At 38.5% G+C, this 15,533-nt stretch overlaps 1 protein-coding gene and 1 long non-coding RNA gene across 2 annotated transcripts in view; both read left to right on the top strand.

Annotated features, from left to right (window-relative positions):
• Positions 1–15,533, top strand: part of LOC140596200 (uncharacterized) — a 623,902-nt gene that overhangs the window by 486,794 nt on the left and 121,575 nt on the right. The gene's annotated exons all lie outside the window — the stretch shown is intronic.
• On the top strand, positions 11,139–14,793 carry LOC112934445 (mitochondrial calcium uniporter regulator 1-like). Its single transcript, XM_072744858.1, has 2 exons — positions 11,139–11,156; positions 14,221–14,793. The coding sequence occupies exons 1-2, from the start codon at positions 11,139–11,141 to the stop codon at positions 14,761–14,763; spliced, it is 561 nt and encodes a 186-aa protein (XP_072600959.1). The 3' UTR covers positions 14,764–14,793.

Consider the following 15,533-nt stretch of genomic DNA (forward strand, 5'->3'; position numbering starts at 1 on the left):
TGTTTGTCTTATCCAACATCATTATTGTCTTACATGATACAGCTCAATGTGGATGTTATAAGTAGATATCATAAATAAAAAAATAATACATGTCTGTGTTTGTAAGTTTTGATAAATTTTAACTTTTTATAATAGACTTGTGTATATGTTATGGTATAGTAAATGATACGCTAGTTTCTACATATATTTATCTATTCATGACTCATCTAACTTTTCCTTATTTTTTTCGGTATTTCTGTGCCTTGTGGTTTGTCTCTGTGTTTTCTCCAATTGTTACAAATGTCCAAGAAACTTTCCAACAAATTTTTTAAAAAGATTTATTTATTTATTCACGAGAGAGAGAGAGAGAGAAAGAGAGAGAGAGAGAGAGAGAGAGAGAGAGAGGCAGAGACATAGGCAGAGGGAGAAACAGGCTCCCCACAGGGAACCCAATGTGGGACTGGATCCTGGATCCTGGGATCAAGCCCTGAGTGGAAGGCAGCTGCTCAATGGCTGAGCTACCCAGGGGTCCCTCCAACATATTTTTTTGATAACCAAATCTACATATAAGTGGACCCATACATTTTAAATCTTTGTCATTGAAGTGTCAACTGTACTCGTTTCTGCTCCTCTCTTTCCCCTTGGAGCCTCTGTTACAGAATCACAGGCAGATAAGACTTCGTGTAATCCTAGGAGGCATTTCTTATGTTCTGAAAAGCACATCTGTGTGCCCATCTTAGATATTCTTTGGCTCTTTTCTATAGTGTGTAATTCAGTGTCATACTGTGATGATGCCTCAACTATTCTCAGCCCTACTTTAATTATAACTCTAGTGCATCATTAAGTGGACCGTTCAGGACTTGGATAACTCTATTCCCTTAGCACTGTAGAACCATGTAGAAATTTCTCTTTTGTTACAACAATGCCTAACACAAGATCGTTTACAGAAACTTGTTAAATTATATCTTTCTGTAACTTCTTTTCTACTCTTAGGATGCATCTGTCCCTTTTTCTCAATTGGATCCCCTCTTGTTTGTTTCCTTTTTCTTATATCTATGTTTGGATAGCTTTTTTATATAGTGATATTTGTCTAATTTTCCTGCTACCACAACATTTTGAATGATCATCTTATTTTATGATGTTTCTTCCTGTCTTCTGTATTACATGGATATCTGTGTCATTTGTAAAATTTTGCTAATTAATTAAAGTCAATAATTTGTTTTTAATTTCCCCTGGATATATACATTCAGTATATTGTTCTTATCATATCTCTGTGGTTAAAGAATGACGCGGTTCAAGCTGGTTTAAATAAAAATGTAATTAATAAGGTCAAATAATTGGGAAACCTAAAGGCAGATACCTGTTAGTATTGTAACTGGTGCTCTATTTTTCTCTGTGCATCAATAACATTTTTGGCCAAGCTCCTCATGTGGCAAGGAAGAGATCTACCATCATACCTAAGCCTACATCTTTATAGTTTAAAACTCATAAGGAAACAGTTTCTCTCAATCGCAGTGTGCATGTATCAGATTCTATGTAAGAGCTCTGGTTACTCATGCTTTAGTCATGGGGCTGGGTCTCCAGGATCAAGCCCTGGGCTGAAGGTGGCGCTAAACCGCTGAGCCACCAGGGCTGCCCTAATACATTCTATGTTAATTAATTGAATTTAAATTTTAAAGAACCTCAGTGGATGGCAGTACTTAATGTCTGAAATCGTGGTCTTTTCAAATTTTATTGAACACTTACATAGTTATGTTATACGTTAGTATACTAGACACTTTTTTCCAGTATTTTTTATACTTCAATTCATTAGTCCTCATAAGAACCTATGAGGCCAGTACTAACGTACATATTTTAAAGATGAGGAAACAATTATAGAAGGATTGATTTATTTGCTTATGGTGCCACAGTCAATGAGCATGAAATTAAACATCTGAACACAGGTCATCTGGACCCATTGCCTATGTGCTTAATACTTTCATGTTATATACTATTCTTCCTCTTTGACGCCTCCCCTCCTGCTTCATTTAACTTGGTCACAAACTGTTGAGCATAACTTCTACCTCATTAATAGATTGCAACTATGTTCTATCCTCTAGAGGTTTCTATCCACTATGGACATTCCATTCACTCATCCCTGGTAACTTCTTCATGAGATATTTTTTCTTTTTCTTTTTTCATGTGGCACATTGTTATAGTATTTTAACTGATCTTCTTTCTCTGAGTTAAGCCCTTTGAGGCACCTTTTCCAACTTCCTATAGCGTAATTTTTCTAAAATATAAATCTAATAATTTTGCTTTCCGGATTAAAACCATAAAAATATTTCCCCCAAATTGTAAAGTTAATATCCAGTCTTTAACGTGGCCTACAACCCTGCAAATGAGCTAATCTTTTTCTGATTTTTCAGACACTCCCATACTTTTTCCTGATTTTTCATACACACCTCTTGCCAGTTTCCTACCTGTATCTCACACTATCTGGCTGTATGTCCTTTTTTAGAATCCCACTCACTGACCACTGTGTCCTGAAGTGTAAAATGATGAGGGGAGATTACAATAGCCCTTTGTACCTGTTCACCTGATTCAGAACAGGGCTAGTTGAGGACAAAGCATGAGCCCAGGGCAGCATATTGACAAGTCCTTGAAACAGACAGAGGAGCATTCCTCTAAGGATTCAACTGCCTGGATGTTAATACTTTGCTAAGGGCAAAAGGCAATCTTAGCCTGACTCCCCAGGATCTTGTAAGTCTACTTTAACATTTAAAAATTCCTTTAGAAATGTCCTTTATCTCTAAATTCCCAAGATACCTGTTGGCAATCATCCCCCAAGCACATGGCCTTACAGATGTACATCTGAAGGGTCTCTTGACTCAGGTTTTATTAGATGGTAATAAATGACCTTTTCCCAAGCAATAGTTAGCCCCTTCAAGGTCCAGGAAATCTTGCTTCCAAAATTCATTAGAGAGTAATCTATCCTCAAACCCCTCACAACTCCCAGGTTTATTTATTTTTTTTTTTTTAAGATTTTATTTATTTATTCATGAGAGACACACACAGAGAGAGAGAGAGAGAGAGAGAGACAGACAGAGAGAGACAGAGAGAGAGAGAGAGAGAGAGAGAGAGAGAGAGGCAGAGACACAGGCAGAGGGAGAAGCAGGCTCCATGCAGGGAGCCCGACCTAGGACTTGATCCCAGGACTTCAGGATCACACCCTGCGCCAAAGGTGGCGCTAAACCGCTGCGCCACCCTGGCTGCCCATCTCCCAGGTTTATAATCAGCCATTCCTCAGAAGCCTGGGGCAGCAGCTCTTCCTGCTGATGGATCCTGTCCTCATTTTTAATAAAATCACCATTTTTTCAGCAAAGACATTTGAAGAATTCTTTCTTGGTCATTGACTCCAGACCTCACCCCACTAAACCTCGCCTATATTCCAAAACTTCATCACAACCCTTAGAAAAATCTATGAATCTGGGACCCCCCCCCCCCCCCCCCCCCATGGCTCAGGGCTTTGAGCGCCTCCCTTAGGCCCAGGGCTGACCTGGGAGCCCGGGATCCAGTCCCATGTTGGGCTCCCTGCATGGAGCCTACGTCTCCCTCTGCCTGTGTCTCTGCCTCTCTCTGTGTCTCTCATGAGTAAATAAATAAAATCTTAAAAAAAAAAAAGAAAAAGAAAAATCAGTGAATCTTATTTTTTGTTTGTCAACTCTTTCATTTGGATATATTTAGATTTATGTATGTATACCTGATAAGTGCTCCTAGATACAAGTTTAAGCTATATTCTTAGAAGAACAAAATTTAAGTTTGCCTTTTTTGTACCCTGAGACTAAGAACGATTTTGAGGAGAAATTGTATGTATGCATTTCTTTTGTATACTAATTATTTAAATTCTCTTAGATCAGAACTGTCTGCTCTCACCAATTTTATAAGCTTCAGAAAAATACTGAGCTATTTATAGAGTTTCAACAAACCCTGAAATCAAAGATTAAAATTCAATTTAAAGTTCAGAATCCACAGAGTTTGAAGCTTTGTTAATAAATAAATTTCCATGATCATTTTCAATACCATTTTCACTTAAATTGTGATCATTTGTTCTGGTGACTTCCATAGTTTTCCCTTTCTGTTAGCTAAATGAAAGTATTGTTGCTTTGACATATATAAACACTAACAGACTCTGAAAGGCTGAGGATTGTTTCTTGTCCTTTTCAGAGTCCATGTTTTGTGAACTGTGTTGCAGAAACTAGAAGACCTCCAAGGCTAGTTGTTACTTTTGTGCAGAGGAAAAAAATCATATGCCAATGAACTCCATATATGGAAGTGAGAATTTATTTTTGAATTTCAGTTTTGTTTCCTTGTGTTTATGATTTTCCTAAAAGGGAATTTGCGTCATTTGTGGAGATTTATCGTAAGATGTGATGATTGGGAAGGGGCTTCTAAGCAAACTTTTAAGAAATGGGATTATTTGCATTTTGTAAAATATAAGACAAGTTGATCTCTAATAACCTGCACTGCAAGATTTTCTTGGATAGAATTAGATTTTACAGGAAAGAAGAGAAAGTAGAAAGGGATTGATTCCTTCCTGTCTCTTTCTGCTTTTCATTACTTGGCTTTTTTTCCCTTGTAGCATAGATTTTGAAAACCCGCTGATTAAAGCATTCATCCTGAGTCAGCTTCTTCCTAGTTATGACTGGACGAAGTTATGTAACCTCTGTAGGCCTCAGTTTCCTCACAGTCACGTGGGGCCAATAATAGTGCTTATCTTGTAGGATTCTAATAACGATGAAATGGCATAATTCATCTTACGAGCTAGATGCAATATTTGCAATCCTCAAAGATTAGCAGCTGTTATTATTACTGAATATTATTGCTGCTCCTTGAATTGATAAATATGAAAACTATATCTCATAGCACTCACCAAATTTAATTCAGTTACCCATGAGATCTCTCAGTTCTTTTTTTAAAGTTTCTACCTGGCATTCCCCTGCCTCACTTTGCATTTTAGCCCTCTTCCCTCACAGAGGCTCTTAAATCTTCCCTCTTGCCTGAGTAATTTAGTTCTTTCTAAAAGTACTTTTCTAATTAGCAAAATAAAGACATGATAGTCGCCTAATCTGACTTTCTTAGAAATCAATTCAACACACATTCAATAATACGTGGGTCTTGTCCCCCACCATCCTTCCCTCTTACCCCCCACCTTGCTGAAGAAGGAATTCTGCTACTTTTTTTAAAAAAAGATTTTATTTATTCATGAGAGACACACAGAGAGAAAGGCAGAGGGAGAAACAGGCTCCATGCAGAAGCCCAACGCGGGACTCGATCTGGGGACTCCAGGATCACACTCTGGGCCGAAGGCGGTGCTAAACCGCTGAGCCACCCAGGGATCCCTGAATTCTGCTACTTTGAACAATAGCATTTCTCCAGTGGTAGCATTATTATTCTTCTCACTAGGGAGGAGATTGAGCTTGAGTTAGTAAACACTAATGTGATCAGTGTCTTTCTTTTTTTGTTCTTAATGATTTTATTTATTTATTCATGAGAGACACACAGAGGGAGACAGAGACACAGGCAGAGGGAGAAGCAGGCTCCCTGTGCAGAGCCGGATGCGGGACTCAATCCCAGGACCCTGGGATCATGCCCTGAGCAGAAGGCAGATGCTCAATGACTCAGCCACCTAGGTGTCCCAAGAGTGAGCTTTAGCATATGTATTCTGTATAACTGTATTGTTTGGTGGTGCCTTTAAGGTCTCTGATCATAAACCAGAAGAAGACCTGGAGGAATGTGCTGACTGAAGATAGTTCATGGCCATAGAAGATGGTGACTTTTGATCACTTATATATCTCTGTTCTCTGAAGCCTAAGTCTAAGCAATGGAAGTTACTCTACTACACTATATTGGACTAGTGTGCTTTGAGCTATATGGCTTATTAGAAAAAGCTGCATCAGGATCCCTGGGTGGCGCAGCAGTTTGGCGCCTGCCTTTGGCCCAGGGCGCGATCCTGGGGACCCGGGATCGAATCCCACGTCGGGCTCCCGGTGCATGGAGCCTGCTTCTCCCTCTGCCTGTGTCTCTGCCTCTCTCTCTCTCTCTCTGTATGACTATCATAAATAAATAATAAAAAAAAAAAAGTTTAAAAAAAGAAAAAACAAACAAAACACACTACCAACTAGAGACATGAAAATGTTATACCGTAATTATATATACTTTAAAAAAAAAAAAAGAAAAAGCTGCATCTGGATTTACATCCTGGGTTAGACACTGGCTTGTTTTAACTTGGTCAGTTGTCTGAACTTCTCTAACCTTCATTATCATTTGTGAAACCGGGATAAAACATCTACCTCATAAGGTTATTTTGAGGAATAAATGTAATATAAATTTAAAGTCCATTGTATGACATTCATAATAAATGTTTCTGTTATTGGGATCCCTGGGTGGCGCAGCGGTTGCGCAGCGGTTTGGCGCCTGCCTTTGGCCCAGGGCGCGATCCTGGAGACCCGGGATCGAATCCCACGTCGGGCTCCTGGTGCATGGAGCCTGCTTCTCCCTCTGCCTGTGTCTCTGCCTCTCTCTCTCTCTCTCTCTGTATGACTATCATAAATAAATAATAAAAAAAAAAATTAAAAAAAAAATGTTTCTGTTATTGATTGTGTGTGGATGTTAAATATTCCTGGTTGAAGGAAATATCTAGAAACGTGGTCCAAAGTAGTATACAATTCACATCTGAATGCTTTTTTTTTTAAGATTTATTTACTTATTCATGACAGATACAGCGAGAGAGAGAGAGAGAGAGAGAGAGAGAGAGAAAGAGAGAGGCAGAGACACAGGCAGAGGGACAAGCAGGCTCAATGCAAGGAACTTGGAACTTGATGGGGAACTCGATCCCAGGACCCTGGGATCACGACCTGAGCTAAAGGCAGATGCTCAACTGCTGAGCCACCCAGGTATCCCACAATTCGCATCTGAGTATATGTGCCACTAGAAATTCTAAACTGTCAAGAGGTTAGATGGCTGTCATTACTAGCTAGTAATAAATTATGTCAATGGGAGCATGTTCAGGAATGTTCTTTTGACCATTTCATGTGGAATCACCACTGGCACTGGGACCACCCTGTATTTCTGTTGCAGAGACTAGTTTGTAACAAGATCTTTTTAGTACTTCAACTTTTAGGTGATTTCTCTAATTACAATATTGACCATACCTGATACTGAATTCTTCTTTGTAAGAAACAAAATGGTTATCTTTACCAGGGAAAAATAAATTCCTCTGCTGCAGAAGGAGATCAAAGGGAAAAAAGACTCCCACCAAAATAAGAGTTTATTCTGTCATGAAAATGGAACCACTGCATACTTTCCCAAACAATCTTTTGACAGAGAATGTTTGACAATTAAATGTTGGTCCCCTCTCTTACTGTTAGATATTCAATACAAAATATCCTGTCAAGATGACAAATGAAGGTAATATGAGCTTAAAACACACACACACACACACACACACACACACACACAAACCCAAGACCTATCTACAGACTCTTCTCATGTGAACAGCATGTTGTAAATTGGATTAGCTGGAGTTTAATCAGATTTTTTTGATAGTCACTGAAAGGAAGGAAACTTCTCTCAAAGCCATTGAAATGACCTGTCAATTCTGGGGCTTTTTTTTTTTTTTTTTTGAGTCCTATTGGTTCTGGCATTACTTGCTGCTTGTAAGTGTGTGTAGATATTACACCTTGTTTCGAATCAAGGTTCTCATTGCTCTTGTTCTTTAGGGCCATTGTTAGGTATCCTTTGCTACCAGATGCTGTCCTCAGAGTTCTTTAGCCTATCAACCTGGCATGCTGTTTTCCTTGTCTTTTTTAAAGATTTTATTTATTTATTCATGAGAGACACACACAGAGAGGCAGAGACACAGGCAGAGGGAGAAGCAGGCTCCCTACAGGGAGCCTGTTGGGGGACTGGATCCTAGGACCCCAGGATCATACCCTGAGCCAAAGGCAGAAGCTCAACTGCTGAGCCACCCAGGTGTCCCTGGCATGCTCTTTTCTACCAGAAAAGATAGAGCTGGGGAATGAGAGTTCTTCCTATATCATGCTGACCTCACTTGGTCTTCATTTTTTTTAAATTTTATTTATCCATTCATAGAGACACAGAGAGAGACGCAGAGGGAGAAGCAGGCTCCATGCAGGGAGCCCGACGTGGGACTCGATCCCAGGTCTCCAGGATCACACCCCGGGCTGCAGGGGGTGCTAAACCGCTGTGCCACCAGGGCTGCCCCTCACTTGGTCTTCAACACTCATAACCCACTCACTTCAACTAGTTAAGCCCACTTAACATTTGGATCTTAGTTTGAGCTTCATTTTCTCAAGGAAACTTTCTCTGTCACCCATAATAGATGAGGTTCCATTAGTACAGACTCTAATTGTTTGCCCCTCCCCCCATTTTTCTTAATGTAGGTTATCATAATATGTCATTATATTAAGTTGACCCATATTACATTGCTATTCCTGTTGGCTAAAAACAGTGAATTATTGGTAGTTTCATATGGTCTAACCTAAAATACTTACCTGTTGAGTTATTTTCTCTCTCCCTCTGTGTACTCTAAGCTCCATGAAGTCTTAATCCAGTCTATTTGTTTATTTCCTTGTGCCTAGTATCTGGCAAGGTGTCTGCCGTATAGATTTGTTGAATGAATGAATGAATGAGTGAATATGACCTAAATACCAATTTCAGGCATCTCTATAAATTCTTGAAACAAGCTTTCAAAATAGTATAGACTAAGACAGTATTACAATGTGTGGGGAGATGGTTATGCTTTATCATACATAGGGGGACATTCTAATATAAGTAACATTGCTTTTCCCCAGTAGATTCTCTTATGTTCCCTAGGGTAGTGTGTACTTTCCCAGTCTATCTATACTCCTGGGTCAGAATTAATGTTGTATTTTTCTTTTTTTTATGATTTTATTTACTTATTCATGAGAGACAAAGGGAGAGAGGCAGAGACACAGACAGAGGGAGAGGCAGGCTCCTCGCAGGGAACCCGATATGGGACTTCATTCCCAGACCAGGACCACGCCCTAAACTAAAGGCAGACACTCATTCACTAAGCCATCCAGGCATCCCTAATGTTGTATTTTTCTGTCCTAGATGAATGTCCATCATCTCCCTCAAAGATTGAGTTGATCATTTCCCCATCTCAAACCTCTAGTAAATTCTGTAAAAACCCGTGCAATCTTGTGCATTCAAGTTGCAAAGGTCCCAATTCATGCATATCTAGAGGGGAATGCTTTTTTTTTTTTTTTTTTTTTTACCTTATACCAACTCCACTGATGCTTTTTTGGGCAATCAGGAGATTGGTTTAGGAATTCCAAGTGAAAAAAAAAAAAAAAAGGAATTCCAAGTGACCACAATGAGTTCAGAGTAAAGATGTATAATCTGGGCAATGCATAGAAAACAACCCAGTTTTAGGGGCGCCTGGATGGCTCAGTGGTTGAGCCTCTGCCTTTAGTTCAAGTCCTGATACAGGAGTCCAGGGATTGAGTTCTGCATCAGGCTCCGCATGGAGAGCCTGCCTCTCCCTCTGCCTATATCTCTGCCTTTCTCTGTGTGTCTCTCATGAAAGAATAAATAAAATCTTCAAAACAAAAACAAAAACCACAGTTTTAACTTGTTAGATTAATGAGTGGCCATTTTACAAAAATCTTTCCTTCTGCTAGAAATAGAGACTTAATCTTTAAAGCCTGAGAGGTGTTGGGAAGCTGACGTCAAGTTTACATCATACAGTGTAATACATTCTATAACGTTGGCATGATCAATATTTTTGTTGGTTCTAATGTGAATTGACATTTACTTATAAGGATTCTCCATAGCAACCCTCAATTAAACTTTGATTAGGAACTTGGGGTTAGGAAAATCATGATAATGGGAGACACATTTTTCCACTAAAACACCTATTATCTTCCTTAGAACAGCTTTGTCAATGATCTTCCCACAGAACTTAAGCCATTTCTGAAAAGATGAAAGATTCTTCAATATAGACAACTGAATGTCTTTTTCTGCCTATTTCCAAAAGACTCAACTTTCTGCTTTTCTTGTGTGGGATTTTCCTGACATGCTTATGAATCGTGACTATCGTCTTTTGGGCCTCAGTGGTAGTACATCCTGTGTTCTAGTAACATAATGAAAACCTATTTTAAAAGCTTGTCATAACAGGGGAGCCTGGGTAGCTCAGTTGGTTAAGTGTCTGCTTTGGACCAGGTCATGATCCCAGGGTCCTGGGATCTAGCCTGCATCGGGCTCTTTGCCCTGTGGGGCATCTACATCTCCCTTTCCCTCTAGCTCTGCCTGGTGCTCCCGCTGCTTGTGCTCTCTCTCTCTCTCTCTCTCTCTCTCTCTCTCTGTCAAATAAATAAAGAAAATCGTAAAAGAATAAAAGTTTGGCATTACACACCAATAGATAAGTCATAGGCCAAGACTTATTTCCAAATAAGATGCTTTTGTGTAGTAAAAGCGTGTTATAATATGGTTACCTTGCCAAGAGAGATATTATTCCTGTATCCCTATTTCAGCATCATAACGGATTTCTGCTTTATTGGTTTGATTGATTTATTATGCTGAGTAAATGTGTATGGCTTAATTCTTGTTCTATCCTTCCTGTCCACTCCAATGAAATCCAACTTTTTGAGTTCCTTGGAGATGTTGGTTGCTTGTAATGTTTTTCAGGCTTGCAGATGGTATTCCATATTCTACTGTTTCTTGCAGTTTGAGCAGGGCTAGACTGATCTGGAGGCCTGGAATATGGAAGTAGAATATCTCTCGCTTGAGATTGAAATCTACAACACAAGGATGGGTATCAGGAAACAAAACAAACAAACCCAACAACAACTAACAACTTTGTAAGTATATTCCATGGCAGAAGAAGCAGTTTGGAATTAGATCCCAAATCTGAATGTTGTTATAGAACTGAAGACTTGAAGTGTAAAGTTAAATAAGAAAGGAAGTAAGTGGAGTGGAAAAGTGAAGGTGTGCAAAGCAGTGAAAGGCAGATGCACTTGAAGATTTCTGATATGAAGCCCAGAGTAGTACAGGAATTCTTTCCTTTGTTCTAAAGACTATGGGCACAGGCATGTTGAGCTTAATTCAAAGCAATGTTTGTGAACCTCAGCACTATGGTCATTTTGAACCAGGTAATTCTTTGTTGTGTGAGCTGTCCTGTGAGCTGTTTGATGTTTAGCAGCATCTCTGGCCTCTAGCCACTAGAGCAGCATCCTCCTCCCCGCCCTCCAGTGTGGGTTCCTGTGGACAAAAAATTTCACCAGGCATTGCCACGTGTCTTTCTGAGGAGTGGGGGTGAAATCACCTAGTTGAGAACCAATGATTGAAGGTTTAAAAGAAAGAAAACAGTCAAGAGGGTTATAATATGTACTATAGTCTATATTTCCCAGATGTAGCTAAACTCCTAAGTGTCTATTTGTCTTCCTCTGTACCTGATATTTCCAGAATTGTATCTCTTATAAAGATTAAAACTACTGATTATATTTTTACTGTTATCATAGTAGTTCAGGTGATAAAAGTTATGATAAATTTCACGTGCTGCTTATGTCAGGATGTGTATATTCGGCATCTGCCTTCAAATGAAGAATGGTATCATCAGGCAAAGAAATCCTTGGAGGAATTTCTGACTTTTAGGCATTCTCAAACGTGTGTAGCAAAAGTTCTAGATATATAGGAAATAGGTATTCAAATATATTTTTTGATGGGTTTTCTGTTTGTTTGGTGCCCCAGCTTAGTTGTCCAATATAACCTTTGTGCATGTGTGTGTGTTTTTGTGCATGTGTGTTGATTTTCTGAGTTTTGTTAGAATTTATTTCTGTTTGCTCTTACAGAGAATAAAAATGGAAAATGAAACAAGACAGCTGCCCCAAGTGACACTGCTATCCAGCGTTAGTTTAGTCTTAAAACTATCCAGTTCTCGAGGTTTCTTTTCTCTAACTTTTCAGGCGTTTCATACAAGAGAGCTGAAAATATTATACAAAATGTTTCCCTTATTTGTTTGTTCGCTGGGTTTTTAGAATTCAAGCAATGATCCCAAACTGTCCTTTTCCATTGATTTCTGCAATTACTCATTTTAATAGCTTCTCTTGGACAGCAAGGGATCATCCCTAGTGTTGTAAAGCAGCATTACCTTTCCTTACTCAAAAACAATTTTAGTGATGAAGATTTATTGGCCTCAACTATTTATAACCTTTTGTTCTATTTCTTCTAAACATTAGCTGAGCTACATACTAGCATTCTTATTTCAGAACACGTAAGTGACCATTAGTCCCTTATCCTTTGTTGACAGAACAATTGAAACTCATTTTTAAGTCAATACCATTACTTTTCATAGTCCTTTGTTTCTTACATGCAGGAATTTGAAGAACTTTCATAGAACTGAATTTGTCCTAACTTTAAGTATTTGACTTCTGGATTAATTTGCTGTCTAGAAATAGCTACTAAAACTTCCCACATTTGTAATTTTCTTCTGTTTTGTTTTCTTCAGAAGCTCTGAACATTTTATTAGTTCTTTTTGAAGTTCTTTTTTTGAAAATAATTTTTTTGAAGTTCGTTTTGTTCCTGACCATTACAAGTTCAGGACTCGGAAAAGTTTGTTTTTATTTTTATTTATTTTTTAATTTTTAAAAAATTCCTTTATTTAAATTTAATTATTATATAATTAATTCAATTATAATAATTCAATTATTATTATACAATATAATACCCAGGGCTCATCTGTGAGGTGCCCTCCTTAGTGCCTATCACCCAGCCACCGTTTCCCCCCATTCTCCTCCCCTTCTGTAACCCTTTATTTCCCAGAGTTAGGAGTCTCTCATGGTTTGTCTCCCTCTCTGATTTTTCCCCACTCAGTTTCCTTCCTTTCCTTGATAGTCCCTTTCACTATTTCTTATATTCCTTGTATGAGTGAAACCATATGATTATTGTCCTCTGATTGACTTACTTCACTTAGCATAATACCCTCTAGTTCCATCCACGTCGAAGCAAATGGTGGTTACTATATCACATCTTCTTTATCTATTCATCTGTTGAAGGACATCGTGGCTTCTTCCACAGTTTGGCTATTGTGGACATTGCTGCTATGAACATTGGGGTTCAAGTGTCCTGGTGTTTAACTATATTAGTATCTTTGGGGTAAATCCCCAGCGGTGCAATTGCTGGGTCGTAGGGCAGATCTATTTTTAACTCTTTGAGGAACCTCCACACAGTTTTCCAGAGTGGCTGCACCAGTTCACATTCCCACCAACAGTGCAAGAGGGTTCCCCTTTCTCCACATCCTCTCCAACATTTGTTGTTGCACATCTGTAATTTTGAATGGTTGACATGAAATTTGGTAGAAGTGTTTAAAATTTCTCTAATATGTGAAAACTATCCCCAAACTATAAAACTACCTTGTGCAAGAAAAGAACCACTATGTGAAAATCTAATAAATGAAATATACTTTTACAATCAGGTTAAATCAACTAGATGGCCTTTTGGTCCATTCTTATTTATGTGTTCATTATGAAATATTGTTCATTATAAATAATTAAATACAAATAGGTGTGGCTATGAAGAGTGAAAGGCTCTTATTTTTTGCTTATCTTCTGCCCAATCCCACTCTCCTGAAACCCCTGTTGAGTACAGTTTAGTTTATAACTTTTAGAATTTTGTTTTAGGTATACAGAAATAATGTATCGTAAACTATTTTCATAATATATACACATCTACTCACCTACCTGTGCAAGATACGCATAGTTTTTTGAATAACTGCTTGGGTATTTCATTGTATGGGTGAAGCACAATTTTGTAAACTGTTCCTTAAATGATGGAAATTTATTTTAACCATTTTGTAATTTTACAGATGATATTTCAATATATATATCTGTTCTCTAAAAAGACTGAGCCAGAGATGAGTAGTGAAAACTAAAGTTCCTAGGATATGCAGACATTGTTCGGGAATTATATTAGACTTATGTTGCAACTGGAATTTTAAGCCAAGTTTACCTGGACCATAAGTGCGAGGTACTTGTTCTTGACATGTAGATGTTAATGAGAACTAAGTGATATGCTTTAAAACTTGAAAGTGATCTAAGATAAATATAAAAAGGAACCAAAGAACTTAGACTACAGTTTACATGACAAAATGAGTCATATATTGTTCACCAGTATAATTTAAATATATTAAGTGACATGGTAAATGTTTTCATATGGTAGAAAAGAAAAAGTAAAGATGAAATCACTGTCTCTGCATTGGTCAAGATCACGGATGCCAACATGGATATCGTCTACAAGGATATGGTCACCAAAATGCAGCAGGAGGTCACTGTTCAGCAAATAATGTCTCAGATTGCTAATGTGAAAAAAGATATGATTATTTTGGAGAAGAGCGAATTTTCAGCCCTCAGAGCAGAAAATGAGAAGATAAACGTGGAACTACATCGATTAAAACAACAAATAATGGATGAAGTGATCAAAATCCGAACAGATACCAAGTTAGACTTCAATCTAGAAAAGAGCAGAGTGAAGGAATTGTACTCGTTGAATGAAAGGAAGCTGCTGGAAATGAGGACAGAAATGGTGGCATTGCATGCTCAGCAAGATCGGGCTGTCACCCAGACAGACAGGAAGATAGACACTGAGGTTGCTGGCCTCAAAACCATGCTGGAGTCACACAAGCTTGATAACATTAAATATTTAGCAGGGTCTGTATTCACGTGCCTAACAGTAGCTCTGGGATTTTACCGCCTGTGGATATAATAAAGTGTCTTTTTAAAGAGAAAAAAAAAATCAGAGGAAGGAGAAGGAAAAAAGGAAAGAAGGAAGGAAGGAAGGAATGAAGCAAACTTCTAAAAAGGGATGCCTGGGTGGCTCAGTGGTTGAGTGTCTGTCTTTGGCTCATGTCCTCAACCCGGGGTCCCGGGATCAAGTCCCGTATCAGGCTCCCTGCTCAGTGGGGAGCCTGCTTCTCCCTCTGCCTATGTCTCTGCCTCTCTCTGTGTGTCTCTCATGAATAAATAAATAAAATCTTACAAAAAAAATCTTTCTAATAAGTACTTCCATTTAACAACAGAAAATAAAGGTCTAAATACAAAGATCTATTTGGATATTTGGGGGAGGCTATGAAGTTTTAAGATACATCCCTAATTTATGAATATATGATTTTATTTTTTAACATCCCTCAGTTGTCCTGTAAAAGGTTAAACATGAAGCTATATCCGTTTATTTTTGCATTTGGTGAATATTTATTCAATGGTCATTGTGTATGTACAGTTCTCTGTTGTGGGATACACATAGTCATTGCCTTTATTTTTATTTTTATTTTTTTTTAAGATTTTATTTATTTATTTATTTATTTATTCATGAGAGGCAGAGAGAGAGAGAGGCAGAGACACAGGCTGAGGGAGAAGCAGGCTCCATGCAGGGAGCCCGATGTGGGACTTGATCCCGGGACTCCAGAATCACACCCTGGGCCGAAGGCAGGCACTAAACCACTGAGCCACCCAGGGATCCCCTAGTCATTGCCTTTA

This window comes from Vulpes vulpes, chromosome X (assembly GCF_048418805.1).
Source record: "Vulpes vulpes isolate BD-2025 chromosome X, VulVul3, whole genome shotgun sequence".
In the NCBI taxonomy this organism is placed as follows: Eukaryota; Metazoa; Chordata; class Mammalia; order Carnivora; family Canidae; genus Vulpes; species Vulpes vulpes.